Source organism: Cervus elaphus, chromosome 19 (genome assembly GCF_910594005.1).
Source record: "Cervus elaphus chromosome 19, mCerEla1.1, whole genome shotgun sequence".
Classification (NCBI taxonomy): Eukaryota; Metazoa; Chordata; class Mammalia; order Artiodactyla; family Cervidae; genus Cervus; species Cervus elaphus.
This window is the reverse complement of record NC_057833.1, coordinates 87,313,856-87,332,822: the sequence shown is the minus strand read 5'-3', so window position 1 is coordinate 87,332,822 and position 18,967 is coordinate 87,313,856. Positions and strand designations below refer to the sequence as shown.

At 54.9% G+C, this 18,967-nt stretch overlaps 1 protein-coding gene across 1 annotated transcript; it reads left to right on the top strand.

The window, feature by feature from the left end:
• The first annotated feature begins 3,599 nt into the window (after positions 1-3,599).
• Positions 3,600-6,885, top strand: FOXL2 (forkhead box L2). Its single transcript, XM_043875233.1, has one exon. The coding sequence runs from the start codon at positions 4,416-4,418 to the stop codon at positions 5,547-5,549; it is 1,134 nt and encodes a 377-aa protein (XP_043731168.1). The 5' UTR covers positions 3,600-4,415; the 3' UTR covers positions 5,550-6,885.
• The last annotated feature ends 12,082 nt before the right edge of the window (positions 6,886-18,967 follow it).

The window sequence follows — 18,967 nt, the reverse complement described above, 5'->3', positions numbered from 1 at the left end:
ACACGGCCCAGGAACCAGCTCCCTCTGCCTTTTCAACCCTGAACTGAACTAGTCTCAACCAGGGAAAAGGTCTACAACTGCTCTGCAGTCTGCCTGGTATAGGGGAGGGCATACACTCCTTGGGGCAAAGAGCGGCTGGTAGCCTTGAGGCTCAACATCAGTAAGGTAAGGAGGGACCCAGAACTCTGGCCTGCTGCCTCCCAGCACAGCTATCCACAGGGTAGAGTGGGCAGGGGGGTGGAGGTGGGGGAGATTCAGCAAGATACTTACCAACTGGAAACAACTCTCAGCTCTTGTCTGTAAGTTCTTCCCCAGAATGGGTAATGGTTTCCTCTCTCTCTCTCTCTCTCCATATCCTTACTCTTTCTCACTAACTCTCCCAAGCACTTATTTGGATAAGTGACTCTGCTAATCCTAACCAGGCAGAATAATACCTGGCCCCGAGCCTGGTGCTGGGTGAATGTGTGCACAAGAGAGAACCGCAACCTCCTCTGCAGCCTGTCGCAGTAAGCTCAGCTACAGGACAGAGATGAAGCCTGTGTGAGGAGCCTGCGTGTGTTAAAGTGTGTCAGGGGTCTGTTCTGTACCTGAGCTTCCGTAAAGAATTCTTAACAGCGATCTTGCCATGGGAACATCCAAGTGGCAACCCAGTCACATTAAACACAGGCCAAGGGACATCAGAGAATCAGCAGGCTTCTGGGAGTGTCAGACTTGCAGACAGGGAGCCAAGAGATCAGCCATGGGATAGCTGGGTGTGGGATTGCGTGAAGAGTCTTAGAGTGCCAGCATCGGATTGGCAGGTTTTCCACCAAAATGTGCAGGATCCGAACTAGTATATGTGACAGGTGAGTGTGAGAGAGTAGTGGGGGAAAGGAGAACTGAGCGGGCGCAGGGAGGATACAGGAGCTGACTGAGAGAGACAGAGGAATGTGAGCTGGGTAGAGGGCCCTGGAGTCCGTGGGGCGGGAAGGACCTGGGTGGCTCTAACAGCTGCTGAGGCGTAGAATCGCGTGGGGATGTGATAATCAACACGGATATTCAGGCTTTCCTTTTCCAGCCGGCGAGGCGCAGCAGAGAGCTCCCTCTTGCCCTGCAGTAGTGGGGAGCGGAGGGTGTTGGAGAGCCCCGCTGGCTGTGGCGTGGGACCCGCTGAGCCGCGCGGGATTAGCTCTGCCGCCTCGGGCCGCCGCGCCGCTCGCGCGACTGTGGCCGGATTCCCGGCCGTGGGGAGAGGCGCGCCTCGCCCCATGAGAGCCGAGGGCGCCGCTCGCGCCGGCTGCCTGGGCCTCCACCGCGCGGCACGGGCGCGGGGCCCGCAGCCGTGTTCGGTCAGCGGTCTCTTCACCGCTCCGACAGCACTGCTCCGACGGGAAGACCGGAGGCGCAGCGGCGGGCCCCTGGGAAAACAGGACAGGAGAGGTTGGGAGCTCCGCCCGGCCCCTGGACGTGGGCACCGCCCCAGGGTCACCGAGCCGGAGCCCTGCGTCGCCGCGACGCCCTGGGGCCCCACACAAGCCTCGGCGAGGTCCGCCCTGCCGGCGGGATCCCGACCTCGCTCGGAAGCGGGGCCCTCCCCAGCCTGGCCAAGAGGGTCAGAAGGGAACGAAGGCGCGCCCCGCGGCTTCCTGGAGAGATCAATACCTGCAGGCAGGACTCCTCTTCCTGCCACTCACAAAATCCTTTAGAGGAACCCCTTCCTTTAACCTCAGCCCCTACACACACACACACACACACACACACACACTCCTCAAAGGCTGAAAGGGAGCTGAGTTTGGAATTCGGGGAAGTGATGACACACACAACAATGCTGTCACACCTGGCTGCTGCAGGCCAGCAGCGGAAATGCCTGCAAGGGGGAGAGAGACAGAGAAAGAGGACACCAGCCTGGGTGGTCAGAAAGAAATAGAGGACAGAGCACCCACCCCCCAGGTAGGGACAGACCCAGCTGTTTTTGTCTCTGTCAAAGCCCTGGGGAAGGATGGGCAGTGGGGTCCATCTGTAGCAGCCCTAAGCCCAACTCACACCATTCCTACCCAGAGCCTGGCCACAAATGGGGGTAAGGAAGAAAAAAACACCTTCACTCCAGCTCAGGAAACAACAACAAAAGTTCTGAAGAAGAGCCACTTGCCTCCCGTGTATGTTGGAAGCAGTGAAAGAAAACAAGACACTTTGGGATCTTTTCAGTGGCGGGTGGAGAATGGTATTCAGTGAGGTGAGTTTAGGAGAGCCCTGCTTCCTCTTACTGTGGTGCTCAGGCCACACTGCCCTGCCGACCTTCCTGGAGTCGTCTTCAAGGTGCTGAATTCCAGAGAGCCCGATCACACCCTGTCCTCTGTTCTTTTAATTGCAGAATGCAGATCAGGAGCCTAAGTGGCACGAAGCAGCTCGTGAGGGTGGCTTGTGGATGCTGGGGAAAAGGCCCAGAGACCACCAATGGCTCTTCCCTAGAGATTGGGCAGCTTGGGAGGAAGAGGTAGCAACAGGCATTGGGGCCAGTCAATCCAGACGTGCCCACTAGTACACACAAAATTGCGTGCCATCCATTCAGTTCACCTTCCTGCACAAAGGACCCTGGCTCCGCCAGCGACAGGGAGTTTGGAGCATGAAGACTCAAAACACCGGCCATCTCTCTCACACTTTATGACTGCAGACTTTTTAAGGCCGAGTTAACCATTAAAAGGCACACTTGAGTATTGTTTCAGCACTGATTTCCCCCAAGACAACCTCCATTCATGCAACTGCGTCCCAATCAGACTTCTGCTGAAAGTAGGTGAGAACTCAGCCCCCCAACACTTGAGAAAGATCAGAACAAAGGTCTTGTCTGGAGAGAGATTTGAACAAATGCCTCCCTCACAGCCTGTTGTTTTTCTTCCTAGGCTGTGACAGAATATGTACACTGGCAGGCGGGCGGGCAGGAAGAATTGAGAAAGAAAAGAAAAGGGGGGAGAGGGAAGGAGTGAAGAAATAAATAAGGGGAGGAGAAAAGAGAAGAGGAAAAAGAAAGAAGATGCAATATTCATGAGTCACATTTACTCTGATACATGATATACAAATGTCATTATGCATCTGTAAAGTATAAACTGTGTTTTACCCCATAAATATAAATCTCACATCTTGTATCTGTGCATACCTGTGTTTCTGCACACGCACATCCAAACAGCTATCTCACGTGTCACAAGGACAGACCCTCCCCATGACTTCCATTTGTGATACGAAGCACAGACGTAAACTGTCCCCCAAAGTCCCACGACAACGTTCGCGCCTGTGTCAGAGCAGAAGCAGAGTGGGGTCTACTTGGTGTTTTAAAGCATACGTCCAACCCGTAGGATTAAGACGCGGATACTGAGTAGGTATCATAGGGCCAGGAGCAGCGCGAGGAAGAGCGGGAGCTTCAGGCGGAGCCCCTGGGCGCCTCCTCCCAGCGATCCTCTTCGGCTCCGTCCCGGCCCAGGCACTCTGAGAGCGCGAGGGACAGGCCAGGCCAAGGTTTCTTCGTTCAGTGACACGCGTTTCTGGGCTGATTTTCCCAAAGCCACCGCGCAGCCCTCTCCACCCCACCCCCGGCCGGCCCCCTCGCCGTCCCGCCCCTCCCCCGGGCCCGAGCTAGAAGTTTAGCCCCGAACCAGCAGCGAAGGGCAGAGCAAAGGAGCCGTTTTCTTTTCACCTGGACGCTGCGAGGAGGCTTGGCGCGCCTCTCCGCGCTAGGGCCCGAATTCCTTGCGCGCGCGGGCCGAGGGCGGACGGACCTCGCCGGGGCCCTCGGCATCTCCCGGCCCAGTCCGCAGAGCGAGCACCGGCAGATTCAAGGGCTTGTGAAAGCGTGATCGCGGCTATCCGCCGGGCTCCCTAAGCTCGCTGGGAGGGGGCAGGCCGGTCCGGGCTGTGCGGGGCGTTTACAAAAAAGTGACTTGGAGATGAACTCTCCCGTGCGCGACTGGCCGCCCCGCTATAGGGGCGAAGGCGCCTGACGCAAGCGGAACTCGGTGGAGCCCATACGAATCAGAACAGAGCGAGGCTCCTGGCGCTCTGGAAACTCCAGGAGGCAGCTCCGCCAGAGACGCGGGTCGTGTCTCGGGAAACCGGGGGGTGGGGGGAGGGGAAGAGCGCAGAAAAGAAAACCCACCGAGGCGGGGACTGGCCTGGGCGGGGAGGGGCGGCGGAGCCGGAGCCCCTCTCTGTTAGGCGGACTCCCCATGGCCAGAGACTAAGCTCCACTCCCGCCGGCCGCTCCCTTGGGGAAGGGAAAGAAGAGGAGAGAGGAGCGAGAGGCCGCCAGCGAGAGCGCGGGCGGCATACGCGAGTCTGCAGAAGTTTGAGAATCGGCCGTGAACGGACTTGTGCGCCCGGATTCTTTGCCGCGCCAGCGCCAGCGGAAAAGAGCAGGGATCGCCCGGCCGCGACGCGCCGGCTTTGTCATGATGGCCAGCTACCCCGAGCCCGAGGACGCCTCGGGGGCCCTGCTGGCCCCGGAGACCGGCCGCGCAGCCAAGGAGCCCGAGGCGCCGCCGCCGCCCAGCCCGGGCAAGGGCGGCGGCGGCGGTGCGGGGACAGCACCGGAGAAGCCGGACCCGGCGCAGAAGCCCCCATACTCGTATGTGGCACTCATCGCCATGGCGATCCGCGAGAGCGCGGAGAAGAGGCTCACGCTGTCCGGCATCTACCAGTACATTATAGCCAAGTTCCCGTTCTACGAGAAGAACAAGAAGGGCTGGCAGAATAGCATCCGCCACAACCTCAGCCTCAACGAGTGCTTCATCAAGGTGCCGCGCGAGGGCGGCGGCGAGCGCAAGGGCAACTACTGGACGCTGGACCCGGCCTGCGAGGACATGTTCGAGAAGGGCAACTACCGGCGCCGCCGCCGCATGAAGCGGCCCTTCCGGCCGCCGCCCGCGCACTTCCAGCCGGGCAAGGGGCTCTTTGGGGCCGGAGGCGCTGCGGGTGGATGCGGCGTGGCGGGCGCAGGGGCAGACGGCTACGGCTACCTGGCGCCCCCCAAGTACCTGCAGTCCGGCTTCCTCAACAACTCGTGGCCGCTGCCGCAGCCGCCTTCGCCCATGCCCTACGCCTCCTGCCAGATGGCGGCGGCCGCCGCGGCGGCTGCAGCGGCCGCGGCAGCCGCGGGCCCGGGCAGCCCCGGCGCGGCCGCGGTGGTCAAGGGGCTGGCGGGCCCGGCCGCCTCGTACGGGCCGTACTCGCGCGTGCAAAGCATGGCGCTGCCTCCCGGCGTAGTGAACTCGTACAACGGTCTGGGAGGCCCGCCCGCCGCGCCTCCGCCGCCGCCGCACCCCCACTCACACCCGCACGCACACCATCTGCACGCGGCCGCCGCACCCCCGCCGGCCCCGCCGCACCACGGGGCCGCCGCGCCGCCCCCGGGCCAGCTCAGCCCAGCCAGTCCGGCCACCGCCGCGCCCCCGGCGCCCGCGCCCACCAACGCACCCGGCCTGCAGTTCGCCTGCGCCCGGCAGCCCGAGCTCGCCATGATGCATTGCTCTTACTGGGACCACGACAGCAAGACCGGCGCGCTGCACTCGCGCCTCGACCTCTGAGAGTCCAGCGCACGAAGGCTGCGAGGATACAGGGACGCGCGACGCCCGCCTTGGCCGCCGCAGCCGGCCAGACCGCGCGCCCGCTGGGGCCCCCTGAGCCAGCGCCCACCGCCCCTCTGCGCCTCCTAGCTCTCCTCGGCTCCTCTTGCTCCTCTTTGTCTCCGTTTCTCCCCCTGTGTCCGCCTCCCTGCCCTCTTTGCCCTTTCGTTCCCCTGGCCTGCAGGCCGCCTCTCCACGCGTTTTCCGCAGGCCTAGTCTTCTCCGGGCGCCCCAGCGTCGGGGCTGGACACCCGTCGCCAAAGTTCACTGCGGAGAGAAGTGTCCGGGGCCGAGGTGCAGCCAGGCGTCGGCAGCGCAGACCTCCTGGCCTTTTCTCACAGGTCGGTGCACTCGCACTCGGCTCTCTCCGCCGGGCTGCCGCGCCATCCTTGGCTAGGAGCGCCGGCGTGGGCCGGCAACAAGACCCGCGCCGCCCGAGAAAGGGACAAACGGGTGTTTGCTCCGCGTACCCTTTTAGAGCTATTCAGAAGCCCCTTCTTGGGGCCCACTGGGCAGGGCGGCGGTTGGGCTGGATCAGGGAGCCGGGTCTGCCTCGCTCGGCGGCCTGTGCCCGGGTTTACACAGCATCCCGGCTCAGAGAGAGACTGCGTTTCCTCCGCTCTCCATCCCGGCGCTTGGGGCCCCTTCAGGCCCAGGCGGCTGGCTCATGTTTTGCTAAAAAGATCGCGAGGGCTATTTTAGATAATATCAAAAAATAATTTTTTAAAGAAAAAAATTCACCGGAAAACCGGCGAAGCATTGTGGCCTTGGAGTTTGCTAAAGCGAAACATGAAAATCTTTTGCAGGAGATTTGAAGGAGAATTCCTGTCGGGCCTTCAAAAAGCTATGTTCAGAGAGGTAGGAGCATATGCCCAGTATCAGATGGTTTCCTCTACAAATTATAGAGTATTTCACCCCTCAACCTATGTTTTCTTAAAAAGTCGAAAACAAATTTCCCCTTATCTTCCGATGCCAGCCCTGAGCGCGGGGAGATCACTGTCTGCCTGGCGGAAGCTGCAGGGTCGACTCATCCCCTCCCTGGTTTTTGTTTTTCAAACGTCTTGCTTCTCCCACTTTGGGCAAGAGAAATGTGAAACCCGGCAGCAGTCGGACCAGGCGGGCTTGTGGCTCCGAGCCTGCCGGCCCACGACTCTAGACCTGGTTGTTTTGTAGTGTGTCGTTCGGAGGACCAAATTTTTCTAGAAAGAACTAGAGCACTTTTGTTGTTTTGTTGTTTGTTTGTTGTTGTTGTTTTGTCTTGTCAATTCTCGAATAAATTTTTTGTTCTTTCTTTTAACACGGACTTACATTATTTACGTCGCGCCTAAGTTTGTTCTGCAGCTAGTTAAAACAGGGAGCTTTTCAGCAAAAATGTATCCTTTCTCAGATAAACGAGGGTTGAGGACGGCCAGAGTGGGGGCCCTTTGTGGTTGTTGCTGCTTTGTTTTCCCGGAATTGTTTGTTTTGTGTGTCATCGCTGGCTTGTTGCTGCGGCTGTTTCACGTCATGGGAGAGACTTTATCTGCTGTGGTTCTTTCACAAGGCCCACTATAGGTAGGATTTGTTCTATTTTTGCATCTATACAAGTTTGAACTTTATCTCTTACACAGCCATGCTAGGTGTATGGGTCATGTTTGTATTATATTGTCTTTATGCTATTCAATTTTTCCAGTTATATCTAACAGAAGAGTTTATTCCAAAATAGATAAAATCCTCGTTGTGGTCATGCTCTGTAAGCTGCAGACCTTTGTACAAATGTAATGAGTTGCCTTATTTTTAATAGTCAGAATTCATTTACCTTGACATATGTTTAAGAAATATGGGGATATCAGAGAGAGGTAGCTATAGAAATTTAATCTTTTCTCCCTCTTTTTCTTTACTGAGACTCTTCGAATAACGAATTAAGACTGGCACTTCTGTGCAGGCACACAGGCAGGCGTTTGACTGGATTGCAGGCTGCTAGGGGGATGAGAGGTGGTCAGCGGTGAGTTCTCTGGTGGGATGACAAGTATTATCCTGCTCTCGCCCCCTCTGCGGTTCAGCTTGAGCGGGACCCGGTGCCCAGCCACGTGTTGCTCTCTGCCCCCGACTCAGCCTGTACAGCAGTAGCCACAGATCTAGGCCAACCAGTAACCTGGGAGGGGCTGCCGGCATCTTCCTTGGGCATCCTGGGGAGGCTGGAAGGTGGAGGATGAAGCTGTGGGGCTTCTGAAAGGCATCCCGCTGAGACCAGGACTGGAGCCTGCCAGGACCAGGAGGACCAGAGCACACTGCAAATACGACTCAGCCAGCTGGGGCAGGCAAGAAGCCCAAGAGGCTGGTCAGACTTGGTGTCAGGGTTTCTGGCAACCTGTTGCAATTTTGTCTGGCTGACTAAGGTAAGTAGCGGAAAAGAAACTGGACTGCTGCATGCTTGTCTTTGCTTTCTGTGGTGTGAACGATCTCATGGGCAGTTGTATAGTCTATACCTCCTGTAAATGAGCATGTATAGGGTGTAAGTCGTGTCCTGGTTACAGGGAGGGAGGTGTCTATGTCTGACACTCACCTTCGGAGAAGGCATGTATTTTAGGCATTGAACTCATCGTATCACTAATTCAGGGAATGCTTCCTGGGACCACAGCGTGTGTTGCATTCATAAGTCATTGGTAACATGTGCAGTTATGTTCTTGGTATGTAATCTTGGTTTGCTGAATGAAAACAGAGTACACACAGAGCCTTTGCTTTAGCCGGTTGAGACTCTCTGTTCCAAGACTGACTCCCAGCACCCCACAACTGCTATTCCAAGCAGAGAAAACAGAGGCGGGAAATCTGGGTAGAGCCCCTGATGAGATGGGAAAGTTGTCCTAGGCCAGCACTGGAGGACAGACCCGCTCTCATTTCCCCAAGAACTGAAAGGCGAGAGGCACCCACGACTGGGGAAAGAGCAGTAGCCTCTCCCAGTTTGGAGGATGAGCTGAAGGAATCTGGGAGGGATTCCTGGTCTACACAGGGATTGGAGGAGTTGAGAGAAAGAAGCCAAATCATACCCCACTTCCCCATGGATGCCCGCAGGAAGACATCTGTCTCTAATTCCAGCCCCAGGAGTTTCTGCAAAACTCTGTAGTTTGGTCATTTCCCCCCAGTGTTACAAGTCCGGGGCAATGGTTGACTTTCTTCATCTCTCATTTCCCTTCTTTCCTCTCCCTCTTTGCACTTTTGAGTTTCTGTTAGAGAAGATGATCTAAGGAATTCCCTAAGCAAGGACAAAACTATTTAAGAGCGTTCTTGGTGCATAGCAATTATGCCTTAGCATATACAGTCTGGTCTAGATGGCCAGACCACGTGGGTATGTGTATATATGTCTGCAGAGTATATTGTAAATACTACGTAAATAGTTTGATACAAATACGCTGCCCATTTCAGCATGTCCTGGATAATGAGTTGCTACACATGGCCTTGAATGAGGAGTATGTGTGTACATGTATGCATGTAAATATCCTCACACTCAGCACTGACAAGATGAGGGCCCCCCGTCACATTTACACACAAATTCTTGGTCAATCCCATACCCTAGAACTGCTCTGCCAGAGTACTTGGGTTCTGGTGGGGAGTGTCCTGTTCTCAGAGGGACCTGGGAGAAATCTTTTCCAGTGCAGTATATGTACCAAAGGACTGTAAGGTGAGGACCTAAGGGGTTCCCTGAGATGGCCCTGCACCCTACTCTAGAGGCTGTTCTGGACCTGTTTCCTCCTTTACTAAATAAAGCATTCACTGCCATGCATCCTGGCTTTAGGTGGGCAGGAGGCCTAAGACCTTTCACCTTAGGGTTAGGTGCCCTTGGGTCCTTGTCTGGGCCTCTCACCTTCTGAGGCTAGAGCTACAGATTGGGAAGAGCCCCCTGGTGGTGGGTGGAAACCAGGGGCAGAGCAGGGCTTCTTGGGAGCCCCAGGGGCAGGAGAGGATGGGCCAGGAAATTGGGTCAGACCCAACACCATCTGCCTGTGAATAAGCTCTTCCCTCAATGGAGCTTTGGAGTACTGGAATTGCTGAGCCAGGCTCGTGGTCTCCAGGAGCGGGTCAGGGGCCAGGAAGTGGCTTGGTCAGGCTCAGGAGTCCTGCAGTGCTCCCACTCTGTAAGCTGATGGTGACTATGCCTTCTCTGTCTTGCTGCCTCCACAGGTCAGCCCCTACTTCTGGGAGTAGCCTGTGGAACCTATAGGAAGAGATGGGCCCAGGAGCCTTCACCTCTCCTCTGTGGTGGGGACCAGAGGCCTGGAGTGGTTGGAAAGGGTCTTCATGCCCCCAAGTGTGTGTTAGGGAGTGCCAGAAGTGAAGGATTCTTGAAACCAAGTGGTCTGATTGGCTTTCTGCTTTCTGGAGAGAGGGCTCCACTGTGTCACAAGAGTGTCTGGGCCCCAGAAACCCCAAATCTTGTTTACATTTAAGGAATCTGGGGTCCTGAGACGAGGAGGGGCCAGCCAGAGGTCACCCAGCTGTCTGTGGGACAAACAGCCTCAGAAATTTTAAGGAGAGACCTGAGAGTTTCGAGCCCAGTTCAGCCCTGCTGACTGTGTTGGAGAGCTAAGTGGATAAAGGGGAAGCCAGCCAGAGGAGAAGGAAGCACGGGGTTGGATCTGAGCCGTGGACTGACTGTACTCTGGAAACTTCTGTTCTGCCAGCTGTTTGCTGCCCAGGCCCCAGCTCGGTGGTAAGCTCTCACAAACCTGTCCTGGGACCAGGTCACCCCAGGGAAGTGCAGGATGAGGCAATGACAGAGGCTGTTCAACCTGGCAGGACCAGTGTGGAGGCCACTGACCTCTTTTAATAACTGTGGGATGTTAGTCAAAAAATAATAATAATTCTAAATTTCAGTTTTCTCATCTGTAAAATAGAAAAAATATATACACCTTGCAGGGTTATTAAAATAATTAAATGTTCTACTGTCAAAACGCCCAGTTGACAGTAGATGGTCAATATGGTTCTCCTTCCTCTACTGAAAGAAGGAGGAAAGAAAGAGAATGGATGGAGAAAAGGAAGAAAAGGAGAGGGGAGGAGGAGGGAGGGAGGAAGAAAGGAAAAGCCTTAGGTAGTAACTGTGGGGTCTGACCTTCAAACGAAGCGGCTTTGGCCACCCACACGTGCCCCAAGAGCCGGGGCCACCGATCACCTTCCCGCGGCGGGGCTCCGCGGACTGCTTCCACCCTGACCCAGCCCCTTAACCCTAGGTCTGAGCTGCGTGCTGTTGCAGGGAATACCCGAGTCCTGGGGGCACAGACCGAGAGCCCAGTTCAGGGCTCCCCCAACCGCCCTCTCGCTTCTCCTAAGGCGCTCTTCGATGCATGAGGTTTTCTCTGAGAAAGGCCCGCTGACCTGCGAAATGACACTGACTCAGGCGCTCGGTTCCGGACGCAGCCGCCACTCTCAAGCTCTGGGGCAGACGCCTCCCGCCCTCAGGCACCTCCCTCTGGAACGCGAGGCTGTTAGAAATTTTCTCCCTTTTTTCAGAAAAACAATACGTAGCCACCTGGCGGGAGCTGACGAAGATCAGCTTGCGGTAGAGGGTGCCCTCGGTCTGGGAAACCTGAGGGTAAACGCAGGAAGCGGGTTGGTCGAGCTTCGGCGGGCAGACACGCTGCCCGCAGGTGGCAGCGAGGACCGCATGGTGCCGCGGCTCTGCACACCCACCCGGGCGCCGGAGCCTCCTTGTTTGCGGGCCTGGTGGCGGCGCTGCAAGCGCGGATAGTCAGGAGCGGATCTGGCTCCACCTAGCAGTTCGAAACCGAATTCGGGGAGAAGGGTTAGACCCATCCGACCTCAGGGTGCTACCGACGGCAGAGCCGGCAGGGTTCGCAGGAGGCCCTGATGGTCCCCGGAGGTGGTGAAGCGCACCCGGCATTGGCCGCCAGAGTCCCCGCCACGTCAGGAAATCGACTCCGCTTCTCCACGTTAGGAGCACAACCTGACCCCTCGTCCTTACTAATGGCCCTATCAAACCAAATAAAATAAAACCTTTCCCAAATTCTCCACGGAAAGTATTCTTTAGGCAGAGGAAGAAAAGGACAGGATCCCGGGAATCTTAATGGACGAGCAGGGAAGGGGAATGTGCTTCTTGCTTTTTTGTTTGTTTCTAGGGAGAAAGAAGGAAATTCGACACATATTTTTAAAAGTCTCCCCGCAACAAGTCCTAAAAGTCTGAGTGTGAACAGAGTCAGGAAACCGAGCCCCCGCCCGCAGTGACACCGGGCCTTTGTCTTCTTTCCTGAAGCCCCTATGACTGCTGACCGCGCCAAGATAAAGGCCGGGTCAGAGCCCTGTGGAATCCCGAGGGAGGGGGCCGCGGGGCCGTCCACTGGCCACTTCCAACAGGCGGGCCTTGCTGGAATGGGGCTACTCGGCCAGGGGCTTCTCCCCAACCCCCAGGCCCAACTGAGGCACGGACCCATGTTTCTCAACTTGCCCTGCGTCTTCAGCCACCAAATTTCCTGGACCCAGCCCCACCAGCATTAGATTTTCCTACTTAAGGACTCCAGGAGTGAGGTGAGGGCCATGCCCGCTCCCCACCCTGACGGACTTCTCCTGACTTGATCCTCTGGAGTGGACTTATGAGCAACTTCTGCTGCATCTCTGGCGCTTGCGACCGCTGGACTCGGTTGACCAACAGGATCCGAACCCGTGCCCTGCCTTCGCGGCGGAGCCTCTGTGCCACTCTCTCAGGTCCTCTAGCTCTTGGCCTCAAATTTTCTGCGTCATGCCCTCCTGTCGGCGGAACGGGTCTGCAGTGGTGACGGGAGAGCGTTTGTGACCTTATCCTACCGCTCTCTCTGTGATTTGAAATGTGGGTCGCAGAGGAGCTCAAGCCGCGGCGGTACTGACTTTGCAAGGCGGCAGCCTCTGGCATTCCAGGGTACTTGCCTGGGGCCCTTTCTCCGGAGACACACGCAGGTGATGGGAGTGCCGCGCAGCTTAGAACTTTTCCTAAGAAAGAAGGGGAAGATGAGCCCGGCGACTGCATTAGCAGATGGAGAGGTCTCCAGCAGCCACGCTGCGCGCCTCCCACGAACACCAGGTTGTGCCCTGGGGCCCCCGGCCAGCGCTGAGGCAGCACGTTTTCCCAAGCTGATGACGAATCTTCAATTCCCCTCCCTTCATGATGGCTTGTGGAGTAGGGACCTGGGCCGCCTTCCCAGAGCCGAATGGAAGATCCGGGCCCCACTTTTATCTTTCACAGAGAGGCGACCTGGAGAGGAAAAGGAAAGGCGACAGACCAGGGAAGTGAGGTCCCCCGGCTTCGCGTGCCGGAGGGCCCTCCACCTCTTCCTTCTCTCCACCCTTGCTCCCTCCAGCCGACTCGGGGATCCTGGTCCTTATCGAAACTGGAGCTGGCCAGCGGTCGTCTGATGAGAGATAAAGGAGCTCGGCGGCGCCGAAGCGCTGACCGGATCCGGGCTTTCTCGCACCCAGGAGCAGCACCTGAGATCCTACTTCCCCAGGTGGCACTGACTCAGTTTGAGAGAAACGGTCAGCTGAACAGTGTGCACATTCTGCCTTCAGACACAAACAGTAGCGTCTGCATGCGGAATGTGCATAGACACATCTATGCGAGAGAATCCCGTATCTGTGTGCATGTACATGCACACGTGTGTGCATCTGAGCCTAGAGAGACAGACACATCTACACACGTGTGATATACCTGTGCATATATCTGAACATTCATCTTGCCTCTGTCCTGTTCGCGGGCTGTATAGACGCTGACGGAGCCGGCTGCTGGTGAGTGGCAATTATACCTCACATTTACACAGGCACTGACGGTTTCTAATCTCGATTTTTACAACTCAGGTGGAGAATACTGTCCTTCCGAATTTTCAATGGGGAAACAAGCCCAGGCAAGTTAATGGGTGCCATTTTCACAGACCCTGAGAGCCCCGGGCCAGCCAAAGACCTGGCCAGTTTGTTAAAGGTGGATGTGTTTGCTAGACGCTCACCAGGTTGGCCTGTTTAGCTCACTAAGCTACCCCCAGGCCCAGCTGGCCTTGGCCCTTGGCCAGGCTTCCCAAGAAACCCACCGCGCCGGGTGTCTGGTCTCAATTCGTTTGATGATAAGCGCGCTCTGCCGGAGCTCGGTGACCCCGGTGCCCAGGGCAGGGGAGCTTAGGGCTCTCCGGAGTGCCGCGGAAGAGCGCCGAAGATTCCAGGACTGTGACCGCCCACGCCCAGCTGGGTCCCCAAAGCCTGGCGGGCCTCACGATAGCCAGGACAAGCAAATGCGCGATCCTTTCACCCCAGCCGCAAGCCTAGGAGCCCTGAGTTGTGCCAGAGCAGGAACAGTAACGAACGAATTCTGCTGTCTCAAATCTCGAATAGCCCTGCAAAGCCCGGAGCCCACCATGCCCATTTTACAGAAGTAATTAGTCGGAGGCAAGAAAGGTATAGTACGTTGCCCCAAATTCAACAGCCGAGAAGTGGCCGGGGTCTGAGCGGGAAACCCCAGTCAGCCGAGTCTGGATCCTAAACTGCGGCTCCTCTGCCTCCAACCCGGATCGCCAGGTCCCTCCTTGCGGCGTCTCCTGCGCGCGGTTCGGAGTCGCTCGGCTCTTAGCCTCTGACTTCCCTCACCAAGGACGCGAAGACTATTCTAGCTCTCACCCACATAACTAAAAAAGTTCCTACACGCTTGTAACGTCTTGCTTATATAGCAACATCTCTGTGTGTGTTGGGCTTTGCTTCTTCTCCTGGGTTATCTGGTTTCTCGGCCCCAAGCCTTCGCACTCCTGAGACTGGAGTTGTCCGAGGGCTGCAGCTTGACCACATCTCTCCGGGTGCCCTTGGGCCCCGGAGCCCGGCTCCGGCAGGCTGAGGTCGCTGGGCTCCGGGCTCCAAGGCCGCCCGCACCCCGCCGAGCCGGGGCGCTGGCAGGGAGCCTGCGGCGTGGCGAGGTCGCCCGGCGGCCTCACAGCCTCGAGGCTGCCCTCTGCTGGCCTTAAACGACATAATCGCCGCTTCCCTCGGCGGCCCTGGAGCTGAGCCGACGAGAGGGTTTCGCGCAAGACAAGACAACCCTACAGCGCCGAGTGGGTGACACCACTCTCGCCGGATCCCGGGAGTGGCCGACGCGCCTTCAACCACTGCCGGTACCTCTCAGTTTCTGGTCCCTGCTCCCCGCTGGCACCGGACACTCTGCGTGCTCCAACCCGGAGCAGCTCAGAAAGCCAAAGCTCTGTGCTGGCAATCTAACTGACCTGGGGTTTCTGTCCGGATCCCGAACTCACCGGGGAGTGGGGCGGGACGCCACAATCTACAGGCGCCCACCAGGCGCGTCACAGCAGGCCACTGGCGGACTCCGAAGAGAACCCCAGACTGTGCTCAGGCTCCTTTATTTTCGGCATCATGGCATTCATTGGCACCCCTGGGTCAAGACCCAGAAAACACTGCCCTCCCCTCCGTTCGACTTCCAGCTCCACTAGATGGTCGCCCTGGTGCCTGGCTACCTCTATCTCTCGCAGTACACTCGTCTCCTCAACCAGATTAGGGGTGCTTCAAAGATCCGCAAAGACCGGTCCCCAGTCTATACAGCTCGCGGCCTTGCCCGGAGTCTGCCGAGCGGAGACGGAGCAGCCATCCTTACTCTTGAAAATAAGCCCTGGGCAGTGCGGTGGGTAGACTCTTCCGCCTGCTGAAATCCAAGGTGGGATAAAAATTATTCAGTAATCATACTTGTGCTACATATCAGGACTTTGCATTTTTTTCTCTCATTTATAAAGCTAATGCAGATTAAAGAAAATTGAGAAAAAGAGAACAAAAATTACAGTGATCGCACCCCTCCTCCACTGTGTAACCACAGTTAATATTTTGGTAACTTACTTTCCTCTGATCTTCTATTTTAATAAATCTAATTTACATAATTACAAGAATATGTTTTATATGGAATTTGCCATTTTGTATACTACTTCTTTTTACCTTTCACTATGAGGGTTTCTCCACATCTGATCCTTTGAAAGATGATTTTCAATGAATGTTTAATAATCCATCAGATAGGTGAGCCATAATCTTTTAATATAACAGCACTAATCCACTTTGTTTCAGGTCTAGGAAACACACTCTCTTGGTCATTAAATATAAAATCAATAGTTGATTAAAAAAAAATCTTGAGTCCTTTGCTAGCCCAAAAAGGAGTGTTGTGGTCCCACTCTCAGGGCACAAAGGATCCACCCAGAAATTTGAAATTTCCTTGAGCTGGGAGAGAGCCTTCCACACCCTGCTGACAGCTATTCCCCTCTGCCAGAGACCAGTGGAGCTGGGGTGCTGGTTGAAATGTCCTGAAAGAAAACAGGGATGAGGAATGTGCCGGAAAAGCTGCCCTGGACTGCTTCTAGGACCAAAGCGCTGAATCCCCAGCTAGCACTCAAGAAGGTAGCTGAGACCTGGGTTTCTGTGTGCAGTATCTTATAACAGGAGTCAAACATGCATTTATCTGGATCCTGGATCTTCCCTTAGAAGCTGTGTGACCTCATGAAAACTGCTCAACCTCTCTGAACCTCATTCAAAAAATTGCAATAATAATGCTACCACACTGAGATTTTTTTTTAAGTATTCCACTAAATGATTACATCATTTAGCTTGGTACCTGAACCAAGAAATTCTCAATGCATAATAGCTACTGCCTCTGCAGCTGCTGCTGCTATTGCTTCTGGCATTTACTTTGGTCTCAGGGATCACTGCAGTTGCCCCCTCCCTCAACTCCTGACCCCACTGCTACTGTTAAACACTAGGCTGAACCCTGGCACTAAGCCGGGTCCAGGTTCTCAGGGCTGGAGTCATTTCCAGCACTCTGGTTGGGCTGCTCAGGCCCTACTGACAATCAGGCCTGGGCTTGGGCTGTTTATACTAGAGCCGTTAAAACAGGAAAACATGCGAACCCTTCATTCACAGGGATCCGGCTATTGTTGGGTCAGAAATGGTATTTTTGTTTCTAAAATAAAAAGTACATTTGCTGCTTTACTCACACATACAAATGCTGTGTGTGTGTGTGTGTGTGTGTGTGTGTGTGTGTGTGTGTGTGTGTGTGTTGGTGGGGAGGGAGTTGTGTCTACAGGCAAAGTAAATGATCTAATTCATCTGACCAGTTCAACAAGCCTGAACTTCGCTGGGCTCTGTTCTATCCGTATAGAATCTTATCCATCCCTCAAACAAAACGACTTCAAAAGACATCTCCCAGACATGATAGGGGGATACAACCTCCAATCAGAAAAGAGGTTAAAAGGGAATTTCATAAATTACATTAATTCAGTCAGCCTGATCCCAGGAGGTGCAAATACATATCAAAATCTCACAAAGAAAGATTTTAAAGGGCAGATTTCATGATCCTCTTCATACTGGGCAGCTTTTGCTTCTCTGTGGCTGGTGCTTGGTGATCTATGTATGTGCATCTCTAAGTCATTTTCTCCAGGTGATTCTGATGAAGCCCATGGAGCCACATTATGGAACCACTGCTGTTCCCAATTGAATTGAAAGCTGAGGTTTCTCCTAGTGGACGTCGGAAAATACAGATTCCAAAGAATCTTCCATTGGGACCACATGGAGTTACAAAGAGCCTGATTCAAACACCGGATGTGTGTGTGAGAGTGTGTGTGCGTGTGTGTGTGTGCATGTGTGTGTGTGTACGTGGTGGGAGTTGGGGTGTGAATACATGTTTGTTTTTGTGTGCTTTTGTTGTACTGTTGCCTGTGCGTGTGTCGGGCCTCTTTGGTCATAAGTAACATAAGCCCACTAGAGCTGGCTTAAACCAAACAGAGGGGGTGGGGTGAGATTGTCAAAAAAGAGGCTGAGGTGATGGCACGAACCCAGGTAGATTTCCTGTACAGACTGACTTTTCTTGATGCTCTGAACAGGCCTCTCCTCTGCTGTGTTCTAGGGAGGAGCCTAGTCACAGCTCAAATCTCTGAATCCCAATTCTCTTTTCCTTTGAAAGAGAGAGAAACTGGCCTACCAGGGTTCGGTCCTGTCAACTGGAACTGTTGGTGAGGGACGGGGTAGGGGGTGGGGGCATCCTATAGTTTTGGATGGCTCCTCCCTACAGGGAGAGAGCAGTCATGGTGCTCATTGTAGGCTAAGCAGACACCCCCAAAAGCCTAATTTGTTTCAGCTTGGCCCCTCCAACCACTCAATCAGTAACTCAGGGCTTCCTGATGCTAGCTGCACTCCAAAAATCACCCGGGGAGCCTTAAAAAACATTGTGTCCAGGCTCCATATATGGGATGTAAGCAGGGCATCAGGATTTTTCAAAGCAACCCTGGTGATTCCAACACACAATAGCGATAACTAAATAAAGAACCTAGAGCTAATTTAGCCATTTCCTAAATACACAGTTTCAAAGTACAACTAATTAAGAGGAAAAGTATGAAAACCTAATGGGTTGCACATGGCTTATTTTCATCTAAATCGGAGACTGACATCCTAATCCTAATGTTAAATGCCATGATTATTCACATTTGACATTCTCTAAACCTCTTGGTCCAAATGTTGTTACATTCCTAAAGAAACTTGCCTTTTCTGGAGATCCTGAGCAACAAAAACCAAAAGATGCCTCCCTGTGGCTTTGGTTGACCCCTGCCCCCCAAGGACTAACCTACCCTTTCTTTTCCAAGGTCTCCAGCTTGCTGGGGTAGTCCCAAAGCTCCCAGCACCGAAGCACACTGACCTTGCTGACTCCCACCCCACGTCTGTGCTTCAGGGTTCCCACCCAGGAGCCTCTGACACAGGAGACTAAAAAGGAGAGACCTTGCCTCCCTAGCCAAGCTGAAGGATGCTGATCAAAACCTTGTCCTAGGGAATTCCCTGATGGGCCAGTTGTTAAGACTTGGTGCTTTCACTGCAGTGGGCCTGGGTTCAATCCCTGGGCCAGAAACTAAAATCCCACAAGGTGTGCAAGATGACCAAAAAAATACCAAACAAACACCTTGTCCTAGTCCATGGAAAACTTGAGGAAGATCTTCATTTTGTTTTGTTTCCTCTTCTGCTAAGTTTCCCTAAACAGTTAATCAGCTGAACAGCAAATATTTCATAAATCGCTATAATGTACAAAGCAGGGGAGGGGAAGGCATCACTCCCCAGACATTCTGTTGCAGGCAGAAGAGCAACAGTGACCCCTCTAGGCCTGGCCTTGCATGGATCCAAAGGGGGTACATTAAAGGGTCCTTTCCAGCCCCTGCCTCCACCCCAACTAGGACTCAAGCACACCTAGAGGGTGAGGGATAGCAGGAAGGAGAAGGGAGCTGTCGTCCCTGGTTGTGTGCAAGAATGGGAGTGGGGAATGCTGCTCTTCCCATGCCTGAATCGCCCTGAGAGCTGTTCCCTGCCCCAAGAACCAGACAGCACAGAGAGCAAGACCAAACTGCTTTTGAAAG

Excerpts from the sequence above, each read along its gene's own strand:
- FOXL2 (XM_043875233.1), top strand. The coding sequence starts at position 4,416 with ATGATGGCCAGCTACCCCGAGCCCGAGGACGCCTCGGGGGCCCTGCTG.